This window comes from Dipodomys merriami, unplaced genomic scaffold (genome assembly GCF_024711535.1).
Source record: "Dipodomys merriami isolate MVZ:Mamm:240054 unplaced genomic scaffold, mDipMer1.0.p SCAF_368, whole genome shotgun sequence".
In the NCBI taxonomy this organism is placed as follows: Eukaryota; Metazoa; Chordata; class Mammalia; order Rodentia; family Heteromyidae; genus Dipodomys; species Dipodomys merriami.
The window spans coordinates 1,045,914-1,068,568 of NW_027205248.1; the positions used below are offsets into that span (position 1 = coordinate 1,045,914).

General features: G+C 64.0%; 1 protein-coding gene across 1 annotated transcript in view; it reads left to right on the forward strand.

The window, feature by feature from the left end:
• The window catches only part of Cacna1c (calcium voltage-gated channel subunit alpha1 C), a 304,839-nt gene that overhangs the window by 276,672 nt on the left and 5,512 nt on the right, over positions 1 to 22,655 (forward strand). Inside the window, exons 23-32 of the mRNA XM_069988882.1 lie at positions 3 to 109; positions 1,268 to 1,355; positions 3,287 to 3,394; positions 3,709 to 3,761; positions 3,990 to 4,136; positions 5,516 to 5,717; positions 5,900 to 6,058; positions 6,172 to 6,282; positions 18,592 to 18,675; positions 19,206 to 19,289. Coding sequence (XP_069844983.1) covers positions 3 to 109; positions 1,268 to 1,355; positions 3,287 to 3,394; positions 3,709 to 3,761; positions 3,990 to 4,136; positions 5,516 to 5,717; positions 5,900 to 6,058; positions 6,172 to 6,282; positions 18,592 to 18,675; positions 19,206 to 19,289 — 1,143 coding nt within the window. The remainder of the gene's footprint in view (positions 1 to 2; positions 110 to 1,267; positions 1,356 to 3,286; positions 3,395 to 3,708; positions 3,762 to 3,989; positions 4,137 to 5,515; positions 5,718 to 5,899; positions 6,059 to 6,171; positions 6,283 to 18,591; positions 18,676 to 19,205; positions 19,290 to 22,655) is intronic.

Consider the following 22,655-nt stretch of genomic DNA (forward strand, 5'->3'; position numbering starts at 1 on the left):
AGATGACCGCGTATGGGGCCTTCCTGCACAAGGGCTCTTTCTGCCGGAACTATTTCAACATCCTGGACCTGCTGGTGGTTAGCGTGTCCCTCATCTCCTTTGGCATACAGTGAGTAGAGCTGGCGCAGCTCGTGGCGGCCCGGGGCGGGGGGCGGCGGGGGAAGCGGGAGAAGATGTGATATCACAGCTTGACCTGCTCCTCAGCCACCAGAGCCTGTCACAGCCACCACCCCCAGCCCACCTCCCTCTCCATCTCCTCTCTCTTCAGTCGGTCAAAATGTGTGTTGCCGGGCGCTGGTGGCTCACGCCTGTCATCCCAGTTACTTAGGAAACTGAGATCTGAGGATCATGGTTCAAAGCCAGCCCGGGCAGGAAAGTCCATGAGACTCTGATCTCCAATAAACCACCAGAAAACCGGAAGTGGCGCTGTGGCTCAAGTGGTAGAGCGCCAACCTTGAGCTGAAGAGCTGAGGGACAGCGCCCAGGCCCCGAGTTCAAGACCCACGACTGACAAAAAAAAAAAAAAAAGGGTGTGCATGTGTGTGTGCGTGCCTCTGTGTGTGTGTGTGCGCGTGTGTGTGTGTGTGCGTGCGTGCGTGTGTGTGTGCGTGTGGGAGGGAGGGAGGGAGAAGGGAGCATGAACATGTGCTGTTCTCAGCTCAGGGATGGGACATTGGAAAGTTGAGACTCAGGCCCTCGCAAGACTTGCTCTGAGCCACGCCAATGGCAAAGAAAGGCAGGTGTGGTGGCGGGCCGGCCCCCTCCCTGACCGGCTGGTGGTCAGCCTGGAGGGTGGCAGGGTGGCGATGGAGACCTCTCCCAACGTCTCCAGCTCCACCCAGAACTTTCAGCTCACAGGATCCAGCTTCCCGCCCAACTCCGCCACCAAATCCCCCTTTTCCTCCTGAACCAAGAATCCCTCCTCCTAGCTCAGCTTTTCGGAGCTGTGGCCGGCAGGTAGCAGGAGCGGGGTCGGAATCCGGGGGCCCTGGCTCTCCGGGTCCCTCCCGTGGCACTGGCGCCATCGCCGGAGACGCCTGCCAACTTGCTTATCAGCGTCTGGTCCCTGACCCGCACGTAGGCTGGGGATCCAACCGTGGCCACCTCGGCCCCTCCGCCCGGGGCCGCCGTCCCAGCCTGCTCAGGGTCCCCGAGGAGGACCAGCACGCTCCGGGCTCCTACAGCGGGAGACAGAAGTAAAAACACCCCCCGAGGCCGACCCCATTTTCTTCTGAGCATCCGTCATCCCCTCCTCCTCCCCCCGCAGGTCGAGTGCCATCAACGTGGTGAAGATCCTGAGAGTCCTGCGAGTCCTCAGGCCCCTGAGGGCCATCAACAGGGCCAAAGGACTCAAGGTGAGCTGGTGGGGCGCACCCAGGGGGCGGGAGGGGCTCCACCCACAACAGCTTCCCGTTGGGGGTTCCGCTGAGGAGAGGGAGACGCCCTCACTCCATGCTGAACGGACTTTCAAACCCTGAAGCCCCAAGAAAACTTCCCACATGGGGGCCCTCGCCGCGAGGGCTGGGCCCCCAGCCACCCCGCGCCCCCAGCCACCCCGCATCCCCGGCCACCCCGCACCCCCAGCCACCCCACGCCCCCGGCCACCCCGCACCCCCGGCCACCCCGCACCCCCAGCCACCCCCAGCCACCCCGGCCACCCCCAGCCACCCCCAGCCACCCCGCACCCCCAGCCACCCCCAGCCACCCCGGCCACCCCGCACCCCCAGCCACCCCGCACCCCCAGCCACCCCCAGCCACCCCACACCCCCAGCCACCCCACACCCCCGGCCACCCCGCACCCCCAGCCACCCTGCACCCCCGGCCACCCCCAGCCACCCCGCACCCCCGGCCACCCCACACCCCCAGCCACCCCGCACCCCTGGCCACCCCCAGCCACCCCGGCCACCCCGCGCCCCCAGCCACCCCGCGCCCCCAGCCACCCCGCGCCCCCGGCCACCCCGCACCCCCGGCCACCCCCAGCCACCCCCAGCCACCCCGCGCCCCCAGCCACCCCGCACCCCCAGCCACCCCGCACCCCCAGCCACCCCGCACCCCCAGCCACCCCACACCCCCGGCCACCCCCAGCCACCCCACACCCCCAGCCACCCCGCACCCCCAGCCACCCCGCACCCCCAGCCACCCCGCACCCCCAGCCACCCCGCGCCCCCAGCCACCCCGCACCCCCAGCCACCCCGCGCCCCCAGCCACCCTGCACCCCCGGCCACCCCGCACCCCCAGCCACCCCCAGCCACCCCGCGCCCCCGGCCACCCCACACCCCCAGCCACCCCCAGCCACCCCGGCCACCCCGCGCCCCCAGCCACCCCGCACCCCCAGCCACCCCGGCCACCCCGCGCCCCCAGCCACCCCGCACCCCCGGCCACCCCGCACCCCCAGCCACCCCACACCCCCGGCCACCCCGCACCCCCGGCCACCCCGCACCCCCGGCCACCCCACACCCCCAGCCACCCCCAGCCACCCCGGCCACCCCCAGCCACCCCGGCCACCCCGCGACCCCGGCCACCCCGCGCCCCCGGCCACCCCACACCCCCAGCCACCCCCAGCCACCCCGGCCACCCCGCGCCCCCGGCCACCCCCAGCCACCCCGCGCCCCCAGCCACCCCACACCCCCAGCCACCCCCAGCCACCCCGCACCCCCAGCCACCCCACACCCCCAGCCACCCCCAGCCACCCCACACCCCCAGCCACCCCACACCCCCAGCCACCCCGCACCCCCGGCCACCCCGCACCCCCGGCCACCCCGCACCCCCAGCCACCCCGCACCCCCGGCCACCCCGCACCCCCAGCCACCCCGCACCCCCAGCCACCCCCAGCCACCCCGCACCCCCGGCCACCCCGCACCCCCGGCCACCCCGCACTCCCAGCCACCCCCAGCCACCCCACACCCCCAGCCACCCCGCACCCCCAGCCACCCCACACCCCCAGCCACCCCCAGCCACCCCGCACCCCCAGCCACCCCGCACCCCCAGCCACCCCCAGCCACCCCGCACCCCCAGCCACCCCCAGCCACCCCGCACCCCCAGCCACCCCGCACCCCCAGCCACCCCGCACCCCCGGCCACCCCGCACCCCCCGCTTCCCAGTCCTCTGGGCTCCCCACGGGACAACTGTCTGCCCTGTCTCTTCAGCCCCGTTTCTCCTGATCTCCCCGACGTGTCTGCGCTACCTCCTCCACGAGCTCGGGCCGCCCTCCTGCCCTGTCCCCGGCCCTCCGGCCCCTGCGGCACGTGGCTCAGTGTGTGTGTGTGTGTCCCTCTGTCCCCTGCAGCACGTGGTCCAGTGCGTGTTCGTGGCCATCAGGACCATCGGCAACATCGTGATTGTCACCACGCTGCTGCAGTTCATGTTCGCCTGCATCGGGGTCCAGCTCTTCAAGGTAAGGTCTCCACGGGGCTTGGGCCACCCCCACCTCACCCCACCGCCGCCCGGGAGAGGGACGCGGCAGCCCGTGGGGCGAGTGATGCAGGCCCCGGCCCGGCAAGGCCGAGGCGGGAGGAGGCTTTGCTCCGTCCTCTCAGCCGGGCCTGCCCGCCGCGGGCGGCTTCCTGCCCGTGGGGGTGAGCCTGTCTGCCCTTCACACGTGGGCTGTCTTGGGCCTTTTCATCCCGAAGCCTGGCCCCCCCCTCCGTCCTGTGGATCCGCCCGTTTCGGGGCGTCTCTAACCAACCCCGCTGTTCCTCCGCCTTCCAGGGAAAGCTGTACACCTGCTCCGACAGCTCCAAGCAGACCGAGGCCGAGTGCAAGTGAGTGTGCGTGAGCGGGCGGCCGGGGAGGGCGGGGGCCTGTGGCCAGCGCGGCGCGCAGTCAGAGCTGTGAACGCGGTACTGGTTCCGACCGTGCCGCCCCCCCCCGCGGCGCGCGTGGCCCCGGCCTCGTCGGTCCACACCCCCCCGCAGCGCTCCCCAAGTCCCCACGCAGTACGCCAGACTGGGGGACCCCGGCACTAACGCCCAGTCCTGCTGCCGTGGCAGGGGCAACTACATCACCTACAAAGATGGGGAGGTGGACCACCCCATCATCCAGCCCCGCAGCTGGGAAAACAGCAAGTTCGACTTTGACAATGTCCTGACCGCCATGATGGCCCTCTTCACCGTCTCCACCTTCGAGGGGTGGCCAGAGTGAGTACCGGGGCCGCCGCCCACTGCCCGGCGTCGGAGGCCCCCAGCCCTGCCCACCACCCTCCCAGAGGGGCGCCCTGCCTGCCCCCGCCCCGCCCTGCCCTGCCAGGGCGGCCTTCCCGTACCCGTGGAAACGACTTCTAGGAGATCTGAACGCGCGTGTGTGTGCTGAGATCAAACCCAGGGCCTTGCGTGCGCTCGCTCGGCCAGCCCCCTACCACGGAGCCACACCGCAGCCTAACACGTGAACACGTTGGCAACTTCGACCCAACACGAGCAATGTCTGCTCCCTTTCCCAACCCCCACACGGCCTCCCCAGCCAGGGGTCTGCGCGTCACCCACGGGACGTCTGCGCGGGTTACAGAGGAGGCTGACGGAGGATGAGAACTCAGGGGCGCAGGGCAGAGCCCAGGCCTGAGTGGAGAGCAGACGCATGCAAACCCCTTGAGTAGAGAGCCAGAGCGCCGTGCGCGGTGGGCGACGCGGTCAGCCACGCTCACACCGATACTTATTTTTTTAGTCTAAATGGATATTTCCTGTCGGATCTAGCCCGCGTCTGGTCTGACCTCCACCTCCTCATTCCCGTCTGCTCCCCGCACCGCTGCTGTTTCAATATTTACCCGAGTGTCTGTGTGTGAAGGGGAAGCGGCGGTGCGTGTGACCTTCAACGGCTCCCCGGCTCCCGACACCTTTGTACACTTACATCAGCGGCCTGGAGGGCCAGGGGCTCTTGTCCCTTTCACAGAGCCAGAGCCTGTGTCCCAAAGAGCCTGAGTGATGGCAGCCCCAAGGCCGGGACTTGAGCCCGGACGCTCCCCTGACCCCAGGCAGCCCCAAGGCCGGGACTTGAGCCCGGAAGCTCCCCTGACCCCAGGCAGCCCCAAGGCCGGGACTTGAGCCCGGACGCTCCCCTGACCCCAGGCAGCCCCAAGGCCGGGACTTGAGCCCGGACGCTCCCCTGACCCCAGGCAGCCCCAAGGCCGGGACTTGAGCCCGGACGCTCCCCTGACCCCAGGCAGCCCCAAGGCCGGGACTTGAGCCCGGACGCTCCCCTGACCCCAGGCAGCCCCAAGGCCGGGACTTGAGCCCGGACGCTCCCCTGACCCCAGGCAGCCCCAAGGCCGGGACTTGAGCCCGGACGCTCCCCTGACCCCAGGCAGCCCCAAGGCCGGGACTTGAGCCCGGACGCTCCCCTGACCCCAGGCAGCCCCAAGGCCGGGACTTGAGCCCGGAAGCTCCCCTGACCCCAGGCAGCCCCAAGGCCGGGACTTGAGCCCGGACGCTCCCCTGACCCCAGGCAGCCCCAAGGCCGGGACTTGAGCCCGGACGCTCCCCTGACCCCAGGCAGCCCCAAGGCCTGACGCCGTCTCCTCCTGCAGGCTGCTGTACCGCTCCATCGACTCCCACACGGAGGACAAGGGCCCCATCTACAACTACCGCGTGGAGATCTCCATCTTCTTCATCATCTACATCATCATCATCGCCTTCTTCATGATGAACATCTTCGTGGGTTTTGTTATCGTCACCTTCCAGGAGCAAGGCGAGCAAGAGTATAAGAACTGTGAGCTGGACAAGAACCAGGTGACTCTCGGGGAAGGAGGGGGGTGGGGGGACGGGGTGTCCCGGGATGGGGGGTCCTGGGACGGGGGGTCCCGGCACCGGGGGGGTCCCGGCACGGGGGGTCCCGGCACAGGGGGCGGGTCCCGGCACAGGGGGGGGTCTGTCACCCACCCCCTGACCCCTCCCCTCTGTGGCCCCACCAGCGACAGTGCGTGGAGTACGCACTCAAGGCCCGGCCCCTGCGGCGCTACATCCCCAAGAACCAGCACCAGTACAAGGTGTGGTACGTGGTGAACTCCACCTACTTTGAGTACCTGATGTTCGTCCTCATCCTGCTCAACACCATCTGCCTGGCCATGCAGGTCAGTCCCGGGCCTGGGAGGGGGTGGGAGGGGGAGAGGAGTCGGGGATCCTGCCTGCCCTCCCCCCTGTCCCCCCACCTCTCCCTCACCGCCCCTCCCTTCCCTCCGCTCAGCACTACGGCCAGAGCTGCCTGTTCAAATCCGCCATGAACATCCTCAACATGCTGTTCACCGGCCTCTTCACCGTGGAGATGATCCTGAAGCTCATCGCCTTCAAACCCAAGGTAGACCTCTGAGGACAGACCGGGGGCGGGGGAGGGGGGCGGGCTGGGGGCAGGAGGGCACACCTGGCCAAGAGGGGGAGACAGGCCCCATCTCCTTGACACAGAGCCCCAGCCGGGGTTCCCCAGCGCCCCCCGGGAAGTGGAGGCCCCACCAGGCCAAGCCCCAGCCCTTCCCCTCCCATTTCTCAGAGACTGGCAAACCAAACCTCTGCGCGCCAGCCCCGCACGCACACAGGGCTCCGCTCCACCCGTTCCATTCCTCTGGCCGTGTTGGTCAGCTGGGGGGGGGGAGGGTCTGCGAACGGGTCTCACAGCGTCACAGCTCACGGGCCGTTCTCCAGCGGGTCCCCAGGTCAGGTGCCCTGTAGGGAAACGAGCTTTCGAGGCGCAGAAGATAGGACAGACTGGGAGCTGGAGGCGGGGCTCGAGCAGTAGAGTGCTGAGTTCGAATCTCAGTGCTGACCAGAAAGAAAAGCTGTGCAGAAGGTCCTGTCACCGTTCTTGCTCTTCCTCTCTGTCAAATCTCTGGCTAATTTTCAGAGAACGAGACGCCTCCACCGACGTCACGTTGGTCGGACGTCACCCCTGCCCGGGGTCTGCGGTCTCCCGACCCAGAGGAGATGGTCGGATGGCACTGGGGGTCCCCGGGCGCCCGCTCCCCGCCTCCGGCCATCGCTATGGCGACGCTGGGCAGGGTGGGGAGCGCGGGGCGTGGGGAGGGGTGCCGGCCGGCATGGCTTTCTCCGGGTGTCGTGAGGCATGCGGTTTGACTATTTCCACGCCTTGAGTCACCCGGCGGTGGACTCAGGCCCGCGGAGCCTGCCTGCGGCGGCGGCGTTGGGACCCGGTTCCTGAGCTCGGGTGATGGCTTGGCAGCCGGTTCCCGGCAGCTGCGGCTACGGGTGGGTCGCCAGACTGTGGCGCGCTTCCTGCCTTCTTCCGTGGCTGGCTTCCCAGCAGGACAAACGCGGGAGACTCGCGCCGGGACCGCTGGTGGTACTCATACCCTGAGGGCAGAGGGTGAGTTTGTGTCTCCGGCCAGAGCCTGAGAAGGGGAGGGAGGCCAGCCGGCCCGGCCTGTCGCTGAGCTACATTCGCGCTGGAGAACTAGCGTGCGTGCGGGAGAGGAGCTCGGGTTTTCCAGGCAGAAAAAAGAAACAAACCAGAAACCACTTCAGGCTGTGCTGGAGGCTGCCCAGCAGCGTCAGACCTCCCCGTGAGTGACGATGCCGGGCCGGGCTTTAGGCTGGCACGCGCGTTGGTGTATGGCTCGGGCGCGTTTGTACTTTTAAGCGGTTGCTGTCCCCCCCCCCGCCCTGCCCAAAAGAAGGAAGTGGAGGATGGATGTTACTACGCGGCTTCTTATGACTACCATAAAATGCCAGAAGCAACGAACTGACAACGAGGAAAAGGTTCCCATTTTCTGGAGGTTCCAGGGCTGGCGGCCTGCGTTAGCTGGGCTCAAGGCGGGCAACCGGGGCCTCTCCCGGGCATCCTTCCTCGGGCTCGGGTCCTCCCGTCAGGCCCCAGCAAGCCCGAGTCCTTCTCCTTCCCTGGAGAAAGGGAGGTGGACTCGGAGGAGCCCGGGCTGCGGTCATGCTGGACCACGGCCATCAGGGCGAAAGAGGTTTCGTTGATGAAAACCAGATTGTCCTCCTGCGATGAGCTGAAGTCTATCAGCGAAGAGGGAAAAGAATTAGACGCCTTTTACAGATAAGCCCTAGGGGGGAAAACGTCCAGCGGTCAAGGATAAATCCCATAGAAACCAGCTGAGATTTTTTTTTTCAAAGACAAAGTTGTAAAAGATCTTTATGGAGAGGGACCGAAGCAACGCGAATAAAGTGGAGGCATTTGGGAGCTGCAGAACTCCGTCTTACTGAGATGCCACCGATCGCGACCAGTCCACGCAGCCAGCACCACAGGACTGACACAGCACCGGAACTCCTCCCAGGAGGGCTGGGGCCCGGGACGCCGCCTGTGTGGACGGTCCTGACCTCACCGTGGAGGGGACGCAGTGCCCAGGGAGGGAGACACGGAGAGTCCGCTCTCAGCAAAGGCGTGGGTCCCAGAGAGGTGACAGCGTCATCCCAGAGAGATGGCAGCCCTGGGATTGACCAGGGAAGACGGATCGGCAAGAACCAAGAAGAGACTTGTGCATCCGTGCCGGCCAGCCGTGGAGCTGTGGAGGGGCCGGGGGTGGGGGGGTGAAGAGGCAGGGCCTGCCGGCAACCTTTCCAGCTTCTGGACATTTAAGACGGAGCTGGTGCTCTGTGTCTCTGACTCACTCCCCCCCACCCGAGGGGAAGAGATTCACCCCTGGTCCCCGGCAGCTTTCGGGGATCAAAGCCTCCGCTTCAGCTCCCCTCCCCTGGCCCCGCCCGAGAGGAGACCGAGAGGACAGTGGGAAGAAGAGGAGACTCTCTGGCTTCTGGAACCGGCCGCAGCCTCGGGGCTCGCTTTCATGTGGCCAGACAAATGAAGACCCCAGGGTATTCCAAGGCCGAGGATACATGGAAGTTTCTGGATGGGCCTGTCTCAAAGTATCCCACGCAGGCCGTCGATGGTACCGCCAGGGGCCTCGCGAGGCCCCGGAGGCCACTTAAAAGGCTCCGAGGAAGCCATGTTTTAAAGTTAATGGACATTGGCCCTTCGGTGGCCACGGGCATCGAAGCGCGGGCAGCACAGCCCTGGCTCCGCTTCCTTCCCAGGACGTAGCTGTGTCTGCCGTCCTCCGTCTGTCCGTCCTGGCACTGTCCACGCAGCTGCTCACCACGCCAGATGGTCTCGCCCATCCTCCCCGCCCTCTCCCCGTCTGGCCATCTTCTGCCAGACTTCGAGTGACACACAGCAGAATCCCTGTGAGAGCCTGGCCAGCCCCCTCCACGGCCAGTCCCAGCATGCCTTGCAGCAGAGGGCCAGCCTGGCCGCCCTATTGCCAGGCCTCACTGGACCAGCCTCTCGCCGTGGGCGCTCATTCCGTCTCCAGGGCCTTGACATTCCTCCTGTTTCCAGATTCCGTGCACGCGTGCACGCGCGGTGTTGGTGGCAATAGAGTAACGTCCACCCCCATCCCCAGTGTGCGGGCAGCGTGCCTGGCTCCGGGAACCGGGGCTGAGGGCAAAGCCGGCACAGAGACTCCGTCTGCCTGGGCCGATTCTTCCAAGAGCCAACATCTCTAACTTGGACCCGTTCTTGGGCCCTGAAGGTGCCTCAGTTTACCATGCTGGGAAACCTTCTGCCTCACCAGCATTCACATTCCAGCTGAAAAGAAGTCCCCCGTGAACAGCTTGAGCCGGGCACGGTGACACACACACACACACACACACACGCTCACACCTGTGATCTTGGCACCTGGGGAGGCTGAGGCAGGGAGGATCCGGAGCGGAGGCCAGCCTCAGCCGCACGGCAAGATCCTATCTCAGAAATCTAAAGATAAACACACTGACCCGAACTAGCGGGCCCTGGCCACCGGTCATCTTCTTCCTTAGAGGAGAGCGGGCGGGAAATGCTGGCCCCCTCTGCAGCCCTCCCTTCCCCTCCCAAGACCCCCGGCCTCCCTCGGCCTCTCCCTCATCCCACCGTCTCCGGCCTGCCCTGGGCTGGCCCGGCCCCTCTGGGAAGAGCTCCTGGCGCCGCACCATGGTTCCGAGAAGGTGCCATTTTCACGGGCTTTCGGGGCAGGACGGTTGGGGGACCCCAGTGCTTAAAGAGGAAGAACAGGGGGGCACAAGAGAGTCAGGAGGAAGAATAAAGACAGACGTCTGGCTGAGAAAGAGCCAGAAAAGGAGCATGTCGGGCAGAAGGAGAAGCCCACGCCCTGGGGTAGAGCCAGGCCAGCACACACAGCCCCCGGGGCCGTGTGAGGGGCGTAGAGAGCCCGGGGGACGGGACGCCGGCCAGTGATGGATGATCACATGTTCCTGTTTAGAACCAGAGCACGGAGCTTGGGGGGGGGCGTAAAATTCGGAGGCACCGCAGACCACGGCAGTGGAGAGGGAATGGGGGTCTGTGCATGGCGAGTTTAGGGGTGAGGATGAGGAATCGAGGGGCGCCGAACGGCCCCCTGGCTTGTCCCCGCGGGGTGGAACTGATGAGGGGAGATCTGGAGACACAGTAGGTTCGTACAAGTCGCCGGCTGTGACGACCTGGAATTCAGACAGGGAGCCTGGGCTGCAGCTCTATTTTAGGAGTCCGCCGAGCCAGACTTTTTCCTAAAGTGGAAACTCGAAGCCAGCCCACCAGAGCCGCCTCACCCCGGGAGACGAGGAGACGGAAGCCGGGGAAACGGACGAGACTCCGGGAGCAAGGGGACGTGGACGGGACTGAAGAGGAGGGGAAGAGCCCGAGGCCCGTCACAGATGAAGGAAGGGGCTGAGGCCACCGCCCGCACGCGCCCTGCTGGGGTCTGGGACGTGCGGCTCCCGCGTCCCTCATCAACGCCGTCCTTCTGCAAGCCACGCACGGGCTTGAGTGACCCTACCCCACAACGACCTGCAAAATTCACCTTCAGAGACCTCAGCATCCGCCGCGCACCCGTGGCTCACACCTATAACCCACGCTACTCAGGAGGCTGAGATCTGAGGATCCTGGATCAAAGCCAGCCCGGGCAGGAAAGTCTGTGAGACTCTGATCTCCTATCAGTCACAGAAAAAGCCAGAAGTAGCGCTGTGGCTCAAGCGGTAGAGCGCTAGCCTTGAATGAAAGGCTCAGGGACAGCGCCCAGGACGAAAGTTCAAGCCCCAGGACCAGCAAGAAAAAAAAAAAAAAAACTCAGAACCTCTCTAAACACTGAATGAATCCAGGCACCGGTGGCTCACGCCTGTCATCCCAGCTGCTCAAGAGGCTGAGATCTGAGGATCAAAGTTCGAAGCCAGCCCAGGCAGGAAAGTCCATGAGACTTTTAGTCTCCAAAAAGCTGGAAGTAGAGCTGTGGCTCCGGTGGTAGAGTGCTAGCCTTGAGTGAAAAAGCTCAGGGACAGTGCCCAGACCTTTAGTTCAAGCCCCAGTACCAACACAAAAACAAAAGCAAAAGCAAACTTTGTATGAAGCGTTCACATCATTTGAGGCACTGGTAGCAGGGACCAAAGCCTGACTCTGTGACAAATAACGTATACTATGCCCCTGCTTTTCCTGACATAGCGGGCGGGACTCTGACGTAGGGGCCCGGCCCGGCTGAGAGGTCCCCTCTCAGCCACTAGCTGGACACTGCGGTACACCCCAGGCACCCCCTCTTCCTGGGAAGCACAAACAGGCGGATTGCGATGCAGGTACACCTGTGAAACGCAAGCAAGACCTTGCCTCAAAAAAGTAAGTCAATACACAACCAGTGGGAAGAAAGCCAGGCTAAAAGGAGAGAGCACCCCAGCCTAGCCAAGTTCAGACCCCACCCAGGCCGAAAAAACGGTAATGCTAATAACAAGTAAATAAATAAAAACACAGGGCCCTCTCTCAAAAGTAACCCAAGGCTCAGGGGCAGAGCTCTTACATTGCAAACGCAAGACACTGAGTTCAAAAAGCTCCATGCCTGAAGTCCTCCGCGGCCAGCGCCACTTGCATGTGGCATCTTGAATAAACGTCTTTCAAAAGCCATCTGGCCGGGCACCGGTGGCTCACGCCCGTCATCCTAGCTATTCAGGAGGCTGAGATCTGAGGATCACGGTTCAAAGCCAGCCCGGGCAGGAAAATCCGTGAGACTCTGATCTCCCATGAACCACCAGAAAACCAGAATTGATGCTGTGGCTCACCTTGAGCTGAAGAGCTGAGGGACAGCGCCCAGGCCCAGAGTTCAAGACCCACCACCAACCAAAAACAAAAAGAAAAAAAGCCATCGGGACGGACAGGCCACCACACGGCCGTGGGCAGCGCTGCCCGCTCGCCCCAGGACCATGAGCCCGAGCCCAGCCACCCACCGTGGGAGGGGTGGGGGGCGCCAGCGCCACCTCCACGAGCCTGCCCAGGGCCCAGTGCGCCCCCTGGAGGCCGCCCGCCCAGGCGCAGCCCTCAGCCGAGCCCCGTCTCCTGGCAGCTCATGGGGACCCGGCGCTCCCATGATGGCTTGTTTGCCGCGTGCCCACGGTGGGGGGGGCTGTCGGGGCGGGGGACAGGCGGGGCCACCACGTGGTACCCCTGTACCCCGAGACCAACATTATGATCGATTGCCTGCCTGCCCGGCTGCCTGACAGCTTTCAGGAGTGACCACCGGTGATCAAAACAAACGACAGGACTTGGCAGAAAGCCCTGGGCGGGGAGGGTGGTGCCAGCGATTTCATTTAATTATCGAATGTGGAAATTGCTCACACTGGGAAAGGACGCGGCAGTCCCCCCCAGTCCCCCCGCGCCCCCCATCTGTGTCCCTGTCCCAGGGGACAGAGGCAGAGCCGCACCCCTCCAGCCCCGGGGCACCGCCAGCCCACCCACCACCCCAGCACCCGGCTGGACACACAGGAAGGACAGTCCCAAGCACAAGAGCCAGCCGGTCTCCGCGGCAGGCAGCCCCGGGGCTGGCCAGGCGGCTGCAGCTTTTAATCTAGGCAGAGACCGGAGGGGATTGCAATCCCAGGCCACCCTGGGGCAAAAAGAAGCTGGCAAGATTCCATCTCCACCATGAGGCCGGGCTCTGCGGTGCCCGCCTGTATCCCAGCACCTGGCATCGTCGGCACAAAACGGGCTGGCACACGGCTCAGGTGGCGGAACACCGCAAGTCACACCCACAGACTCCCGCTTTGCGGGTGAGGAAACCGAGGCACGGCGTGGTGTGAGACCCTGCGTGCACCCCCGTGGAAGCAGGGAGAGGGGTCGTTCCACGCCAAAGGCAGGGCTGGTTGCTGGCTCTCGTGGCCCGCCAGGTCATGCCTGACCCTTTGCCCAGACGCCACCGGAGGTCAGAGGGCACGGGGCGGGGGACGGATGGGTGGCGGGGGCTGGAGATGCCGTTGTGCAGGACAGGCGGCCCCCACCACCAACGACCCCCCCACACCCCACCCCACCACCAACGACCCCCCCACACCCCACCCCACCACCAACAACCCCCCACACCCCACCCCACCACCTACGACCCCCCACACCCCACCCCACCACCAACAACCCCCCACACCCCACCCCACCACCAACAACCCCCCACACCCCACCCCACCACCAACAACCCCCCCACACCCCACCCCACCAACAACAACCCCCCACACCCCACCCCACCACCAACAACCCCCCACACCCCACCCCACCACCAACGACCCCCCACACCCCACCCCACCACCAACGACCCCCCACACCCCACCCCACCACCAACGACCCCCCACACCCCGCCCCCACCAACGACCCCCCACACCCCACCCCACCACCTACAACCCCCCACACCCCACCCCACCACCAACAACCCCCCACACCCCACCCCCACCATCAACGACCCCCCACACCCCACCCCACCACCAACGACCCCCCACACCCCACCCCACCACCAACGACCCCCCCACACCCCACCCCCACCACCAACAACCCCCCACACCCCACCCCCACCACCAACGACCCCCCACACCCCACCCCACCACCAACGACCCCCCACACCCCACCCCACCACCAACGACCCCCCACACCCCGCCCCCACCAACGACCCCCCACACCCCACCCCACCACCAACGACCCCCCACACCCCGCCCCCACCAACAACCCCCACACCCCGCCCCCACCAACAACAACCCCCCCACACCCCACCCCACCACCAACGACCCCCCCACACCCCACCCCACCACCTACGACCCCCCACACCCCACCCCACCACCAACGACCCCCCACACCCCACCCCACCACCTACGACCCCCCACACCCCGCCCCCACTACCAACGACCCCCCACACCCCACCCCACCACCTACGACCCCCCACACCCCGCCCCACCACCAACAACCCCCCACACCCCACCCCACCACCTACGACCCCCCACACCCCACCCCGCCACCTACGACCCCCCACACCCCACCCCGCCACCTACGACCCCCCACACCCCGCCCCACCACCAACAACCCCCCACACCCCGCCCCACCACCAACGACCCCCCACACCCCGCCCCACCACCTACGACCCCCCACACCCCACCCCGCCACCTACGACCCCCCACACCCCGCCCCGCCACCGACGACCCCCCCACACCCGGCCCGCCACTGGCCCAGCCATCCCCACAGAGAAGGGGAGGGCCGGCTCTAGTTCCCCTCGATTGCCGCCTTGTAAGGCCTGAGGCCCGCCCTCACCTCGGGTGCCTGGGCGTGGGGTTCACAGGGCTCTCCCTCCCTGCCCCAGGGCCAGCAGCTCCACCCCTGCTGCTCCCTGGTCCCAGCAGGTCCGCCTGGGAGATGAGCTTCGCTGAGCTCCCGGTCCGTTCTTTGCGGCTTTGGGTTCGTCACATCTCTCTGTTAGGAAGGGGCCGCACGGAGAAATAAAACCATGGCAGCCAAGCCACTTTCTACCTTGAAATTCCTGAGAATGAAGGACACGGCCCTAGGGAACGGATGAAGGCACACACGGCCCCGGCTCCTGCCCACCGCGGTCCTCCCGACACCATTGCGGCTCTGCTCTGAGCCAAAGAAAGACAGGACCCAAGTGCAGAGAACGTGACTCCAGCGTCACCCGCAGCAATCCTGCGCTCCAGGTCAGAGACACCGGCCCAGCCCGCAGCATGGCCAGCCCCCGGCCTTTGACCCCAGGAGGAGTCTTCTCCGTGTGCATAATGCTAAGAACCCAGCGCACCACAGTGGACTCCAGTCTAACCAAACCACCATGACGACCTGCCCAGTGCCACACCTCCACAGTGCCGGCCAGATTTCAGCCAGAGGGCCTTAGGGAGAGGGTGGACAGAAGACTCTAGAAACGTCATCTTCTTCCCTTCTCCTTTGCTTCTTGTTCTACTCAGTCCAAATTGAACCTGGGTCCCGCTTACCTGGGAGAGCGACCATTCTCTATGGCCCAGTGTAATCCCCACCTTCACCCTACAATTTGCCCCGTTTGCTAGGTGGGAAAACGGAGGCACAGAGAGGCCATTTGCTCAAGATTAATGCTGTTGTTTGGATCTTGACTGTCTACTGGGAGGTGGTGGGACCTTAGGAGGTGGGGCCTAGTGAGAGGAAGTTAGGCCATTGGGGGTGGAGCCTAATGGGAGGAAGTGAGGTCATGGGGTGGGGCCTGGTGGGAGGAAGTGAAGTCATGGGGGTGGGGCCTAATGGGAGGAAGTGAGGTCATTGGGGGTGGGGCCTGGCGGGAGGAAGTTAGGCCCCGAAGGAAATACTGGGACTCCTGTTTCTCCTCATTTCCCAACTTGCAAAGTGAACGGGCCTCCTCCACCACCACGGCCTCCTCCACCGTCACGGGCTGCCACGTGACCGTGGATTATAACCTCCAAAACGATGAGCCAAAATGAACCTTGCCCCTCGTCAGGTTCGCCGGCCTGGTCACCCAGGCACCCCATGGCAGAGTTGATTTGCTGCCCACGCTGCTCTGAGGATCCCCCCCCCCCGCCCGACCTCTCAACGCGATGATTTCCCAAGACAGAAGACAGCGCACGGTTCTTGTGCGTGTAGAAGGCATCCTATAGTGCTCTTGCGGCCATTTTTCCTTCCTGATAGGATTTACTGACACCCGTATCAGCTCTGCCCACCCTAGTCCGTGCGAGGGGGGTGGTTAGCAGCACGGGGGATTCCTGGCCAGAGGCATGATTGTCAGCCTGATGTCATCTCCATACTGGGCCGGAGCAGAGACCATCCCTCCCTCCGGCCTGGTCTCAGAGGCCTGGGAATCTGGAGGAGGAATTCCACCCGATCGATGGGACTGGGCGAGGGGGGGACGGCTTCCACCCTGCGAGCCCCATTCATTCCCCGTGCCCTACCCTGTGCGGCTCTGTGGAACTGGACAGTAAGAGGTTTGGTTTGCCACCTTCCGGAGAGCCCTTTCCCCAGCCCTGACCACCCCACATTTGAAGCTCTGTCATCTGCAGAAAGAAGGGTGACAGGCCTTGGATCAAACCGATTTTATAAAAGAAAAAAAGTATTACTTTCCCCCAGTTAACAATGGCTTCCATCAAACGGGAGGGATGTGTGTTAGAGAGCGCACCACGCTCACGCTCCCAGGGTCGCGACTCCTCTCAAACCCGCCCAGGCAAAGACTTGGCCAGGTGTCTCCCTTGGACAAACTGCTCACCAAAATGGCGGCCGCGGGCTTTGTGGGTGGGGTGGGGTGTGGAGAGGGCGGGAGGAGGGGCTGGTGGAGCGGAGAGGGGAAAGGTCGAGGCTTGAAGGGACCCTGCCTGCCCTCCCGGACGCACCTCCTCACCCCTGCCTCCGGCCGGGCTAGTGTCCTTTCTCGGCCACGGGGAACCGATGGGTTTGGCTTCTGTAGCCTCTGAGGCTCTGCAGAAGACAGAGACGTCCATCAACAGCCCCAGCAGCACAGCCCGGCAGCCAGGACCCAGTGTAGCCGTGCAGATGGGTCGGGGGGGGGGGGGGGGGGACGGGCAGAGCTATGGTGGAGGAGACTGTGTGCGTGCCCTGTCTGTCTGCACACACACAGAGGAGGAGAGCCAGACAGGGGAGGGCAAAGTGCGGATCCGGGAGAGGACGGAGCCCCTTCGCGCCTCAGCCTCCCCCGTGTACACTGTGTGCATCTGGTGCTCAACGCGTAGCCTTTGCTCTGCCTTTCTTCCTCCCTCCCCCTCTCTCCTCTCTCAGCGGCGGTGCGGACGTGGCCACGCTCTCCATCTCGTTTCAGGTCTCTGGTGGACGGGGAAGATCGCCCTCCCTCCCTGAGCCCTGCCCTCCCCCTCCTGCCTCTCCCCCCCCCGCCCTCCCTCCCCCAATAACATCGAGTTGCCACGTTCTCTAGGTTGGCGCGCAGGATCCTAGTCTTCTCGTTTCTCTCCCTTCTCTTCCTCACCCTCTCTCCCCTTCCCTCTGGGATCTCCACCCACAAAGATGGCGTGCGCATCTAGAGAGCACACAGAAATGCGTAGCTCTGCTGAGGGGTCTTTACGCCCCCGACTCCTCCCCCCCCCACACACACACACAGCTGAACCCCCAAAGTTCAGCTCTCTCCTGCTCTGTGGGCGATGTCTGAGAACCTGGGAGGAAGTCGATGGCTTCTCACACACAGCAGGCGACTTCACTAGAGAGAAAAGTCCCCATCCTCCCCCTACCCCACACACCCCGTCTGCCTCAAAGGCTCCGGCACGGCCAGAAAGAAAGTTCTGGAAAGTGAACAAGAGAGCCCTGGCTTCGGGCTGCCCCTCGCCTCACCCACTCCGAACACTCCCTCGAAAGCCAGGGGGCCACAGTTCCTTTCTTAAAGAAGACGAACCTAGCCGGGCGCTGGTGGCTCACGCCTGTAATCCTAGCTACTCAGGAGGCTGAGATCTGAGGATCGCGGTTCAAAGCCAGCCCGGGCAGGAGAGACCGTGAGACTCCTATCTCCAATAAACCACCCGAAAACCGGAAGTGGCGCTGTAGCTCAAGTGGTAGAGCGCTCGCCTTGAGCTGAAGAGCTGAGGGACAGCGCCCAGGCCCAGAGTTCAAGCCCCACGACCGACAAAAAAAAAAAAAAAAAAAAAAAAAAAAAAAGAAGACGAACCTGTCTGGCCGTCGGCGGCGGGACAGACAGCCAGGGATGACAGTGGGCCGGGGCACCGGGCCCGGCCTGTTCCGGGGCTGACCACAAAAATCTCCAAAGAGCTTTTTGTGAACGTGGGCCTCTCTGTGCCTCTAAATATGACACAGAGCAAAGAAGCCCCGTGTCCGTGGGATCGGGCGACCCCTTCCGTGTACAGATCCCCCGCCGGCTCTGCTGCTGTCACTCCAGGCCGCAAAGTCTCGGGTAGCTTTTCCCACTTCGGGTGGCCCGTCACCCACATCGGTTCCAGTATACACCCCAGGACCCTCTCCCCAACCCCCCTGCCTCCCGACAGGTGTAAGAGATGCTGAGGCTGGCCAGGTCCTGATTCACACACACACACACACACACACACACCCGTGGCCGGCTCGGCCCAGTGCCCAGGATGGTGAGCGGCAGAATGGACCTGCCAGACGGAGACCGTGACAGCCAGGATGGGGTGCTCTCAACCTGTCCCCGCCACTCTGTGCCCTCCATCGGGGCTCCCGGCCGGAGTGGGGGGGGAACCCTCCGGAACTTTCCAGCAGAGACCCGACCCCCCCACCACCACCACACACACGCACCCGCGAGGCCAGGACAATGATTCTGGTGGTGATGTTGCTGCTCTGTTCTTGTCTGTCTAATACTCCTTTTTAATCCCCGCCCTGCCTGCCCCTCCCCGCTTCATGTAGGGTTACTTTAGTGATCCCTGGAATGTCTTTGACTTCCTCATCGTGATTGGGAGCATAATTGATGTCATTCTCAGTGAGACTAATGTGAGTATTACTCCACCCCCCAGGGAAGCCCCCTCCCGCCCGCTCCTCCTCCGCCGTGTCTCCCCTCCTCTCTCTGCCTTCTTTTGTGTTGTCGTTCGCTGTCCTTGTTGTTTTTAATTTCCTGTTTTTACCCGCCTCCAGTCACACTTTTTATTGAGCCCACCGTCGCCTTGTGGGAGTTTGTCCTCCTTTTTTTTTCCCGATTGTGCCAGCTGCGCCCGGCTGTGCCGGGCCGGAGCGGAGGGAGCAGGCGGCCTCCGGCGCCCCCCGGAACTAACCCCGCTTTTGTCAGGCCTCTTCGCCCCGCGAAAACCAGGTTGTCCAGGTTTGAGCCGCCAAGAGTTGTGTAGAGTGGTAAGAGTGTTTGGAATGCCTCGTAACCTCTTTCTTCTCATTTTTTTTTTCTCTTCTCTCCTCTCTTTCATGCCTTGTTTTGTTTTCATCCCCCCTCCCTGCTGTTTTGTTGTTTTTTTTTCTTTCCCTCCTCCCTGCCCTCCCCTCTCTCCTCCTGGCTTCTCTGGCTCATGCAGCACTATTTCTGTGATGCATGGAATACATTTGATGCCCTGATTGTTGTTGGTAGCATTGTTGATATAGCAATCACCGAAGTGCACGTAAGTACTCGGCGTCTGTGGCCCGGCCGTCTTTCCCGCCCCTCCCGTCCGTCCGTCCATCCGTCAGTCCATCCGTCCTTTGTTTTTTGATCTCCTCCACCACCCCCCCCCCACCTCCTTCTTTTTTGATTTCCGTCTCTTGTTCTTTTGGGTGTTGTCCTTGTGGCGTACCTGGGTTCTGATGACGCCTTTTCTCACTGCTTTGTTGGGATTTTCCGTGGCTGTGGCTCACGTCGGGACTGGCTCTCTCCTCTTCAGTGTTGGTTTTCCCACCTTCTCCCCTCTCCCGTGCCCTCGCCTGCATGGCTCTCTGTATAGGGCTGCCGCTCTGGGGGCTCTGGAGACTCTAGGAGAGGAGATGAGGGCTGGTCTGCGGCTTCCGGGCCCTGGGGCTCTTACAACCCCACCCCCCCCCACCCCCCCACGTCAGCCCCCTCTCCCTCCCACTCGCTCTGCAAGCCCCCCCCCCCCCAGGCCAGGCCTCGGCAGCCTACCTTCCCCACACCACCGCCCGCCCGCCTCTACACTGACAGAATCTCAGGAAGCCCAGAGCCCCGGCCGCCTGCCTGGCATCCCAGCCACTCAGGAAGCTGAGGTCTGAGGCTCGAGGTTCAAAGCCAGCCTGGGCAGGAAAGTCTATGACTCTGATCTCCAATTCACCAGCAAAAAAGTGGAGCTGTGGCTCAGATGGTGAAGAGTGTGAGCTTTTCTTTTGGAGGGGGGTCTGGTCGTGGGGCCTGAACTCTGGGCCTGGGCGCTGTCCCTCAGCTCTTCAGCTCAAGGCTAGCGCTCTACCACTTGAGCCACAGCGCCACTTCCCGGCTTTTTGCTTTTTGCTTATGTGGTGCTGAGGAATGGAACCCAGGGCCTCAGGCATGCAAGGCCAGCGCTCTACCACTGAGCCACCTTCCCAGCCCAGTGCAAGCTTTAAGCTAAGGCATGGAACACAGGCCCTGAGGTCAAGCCCCAGGACTGGCACCAAAAATGAAATAAAAAGGTTTGACCAGCAGCCCGCGTGGGTAGGCTGTGTTAAGTGCCTCAGGCCTGAGTAACCCACCACAGAGACCGGGCAGCACCCCTCTGGTACCCCCACCCCCTCCCCTCTCCCCCTCCCCAACCCCTGCCCCACCCCCTCCCCCTCCCCCCCACCTCAGGCCCACCCCCTTCCCCACCCCTCCCCCATACCCCCCTAGCCTCAGGCCCATCCCCTCCCCCACCCCCTCCCCCACGCGCCCCCCTCCCTCCCCCCGCCTCAGGCCCTGCACCCCAGCCCTTCCCCTCCCAGAGCCGCCCTCCTGTACAGCTCCTTCCGGCTCCTTCCGGCTCTTCCGGCTCCCACACGGCTCCTGTCCCCTGGCATGTCCACATCTCTCAGGCCAGCCCTCTCTTGCCCTTAGTCCTCCATGTGTCGTGTCCTTTTTTTTTGTCATTGTTTTTCCTTCGTTAAGAGATTTGATCACATTTGTGTAAACTGAGGGCCGAAGCGCTGCACAGCGCGGGAGACAGCAGCTAAGCTAGAGTCTCGGGGGGCTGAAGCGCTGGGGAGATGCAGCGCTAGAGTCTCGGGCTGAGATACATGAGACCCGCCTCCACCCCGCACCCACCCTCCCGAACAGTGAGAGCAACCTCTGCCCCCCCGGCCCCCCTGGAAGACGAGCAGCCCCCCACCCGCTGGCCTCCCTTCCGGCCGCTGGACTCTGCCCCAGGCTGAGACCACAGCCCAGCTCCCTGCTCTGAGAACTGTGGGTCCTCTCGTGCGTGTGTGTGTGTGTGTGTGTGCGCGTGCGTGTGTATGTGTGTGTGCGCATGCATGCGTGTATGTGCACGTGTGCGTGTGTGTGTGAGTGTGAGTGTGAGATCGCACACACTCAGCTTGGCTTCTAGTAAGTCCTTAAGTTACTTTGTTTTTGGTCAGTCGTGGGGCTTGAACTCAGGGCCTGGGCGCTGTCCCTCAGCTCTTCGGCTCAAGGCTGGCACTCTACCATTTGAGCCACAGCACCACTTCTGCTGTTCTGCTGGCTTATTGGAGATGAGAGTCTCATGGACTTTCCTACCCAGGCTGGCTTTGAACCATGATCCTGAGATCTCAGCCTCCTGAGTCGCTGTCTGCGCAGAGCCCCCAGCAGACGGGACACGCCACCAAGCAGCCCCCGCCTCCCACCCCCCACTGCCGACCCCCGGGGCTCAGGCAGCCCCCGCCGACCCCCGGGGCTCAGGCCCTGGCCTCCAGCGTGTGGTTTCGAAAGAATTTACACACATCTGTGTGTATAGATACCCACATGTGTGCACACGCATGCGCATTGTGGGATCTCGGGGATAAAAATCTCCACAGGCAGCGTGGTTACCCAGCAGTGGGAAGGGGCAGTCAGGGAAGAACCTGCCCCCCGCATGCCCTTGTTGTCTACTTTCAACTCACTTTTGCATCTGTAGCGTTTAACGCTGAACTGTCCTGTGAACTTGACAGACATACAAAGAAATCTCTCCCTCCCAGGCTGCAGGTGCTAGCTAGAGGAAACGGGGGGGAGCGGGGGGGGGGGGAGCGGGGGGGGGTTTCCCGGCCGCAGAGCCGGTCCCAGACCAAGCCCTGCCCTGCTCCTCCCCGTGTCCATCCAGACCTTACCGTCCGTTTCTTCTCAGGGGCCGTCAGAGCGATGGTTATTCTGTTGTCTTGTCATTCCTGAATCAGGCACGGTTTGCCCATTACCCACGTCCCTCTCTCCCACACTTCCATTTCTCCCTCAGATGGTCTCCTGATGGCTCCTGAACAGAAAGAACAAAGGGAGGCCCGAGGGAGGTTGGGAAAAGGAAATAACGTCTAGGCTTGGAGTCAGGAAGCCCGCCAGCGGGTGCCCCCGGACGGGAGCAGGCCGGGCTCCTGGGCCTCTGCCCGCAGCCCTGGAGCCGCTGCAGGCCTGGCCCGGCCGGCACAGGGCAGGCAGCAATGCCCTGGGGTTGCTGGTGGCCGAGAGGCAGCGCCAGGGATTTGCTTCTTCCCTGTGGGAACCTTCTCTTTCTGGCCTGCCCCATGCTTCGCCCTCAGCATTTTCTAGATGCAACTTTTGTGGTGAGACACAGGGACTTGCCCGTAAGGACAGCTACTCCCGAGGTGGAGAACAAGAGGAGCGTAGTTCAAGGCCAGCTTGGTCAACAAAGGGAGCGAGATGCATCTCAACCAGTGAGCGAAGCAGGGAGGAGGAGGCTTGGGTCCAGGCCGGCTCGAGCCCAAATGCCAGGCCCTAATGATAAAGGCGAAGGGCTGTGTGCCCGGCTCGGGCATTCAGCCTGACAGGCCGACCTGGGAGCCAGGCTGGCGGGGGACCCGCGGGGAGGGCCAGGGGAGGCTTCCACGTGGCCAGAGGGCCCCTT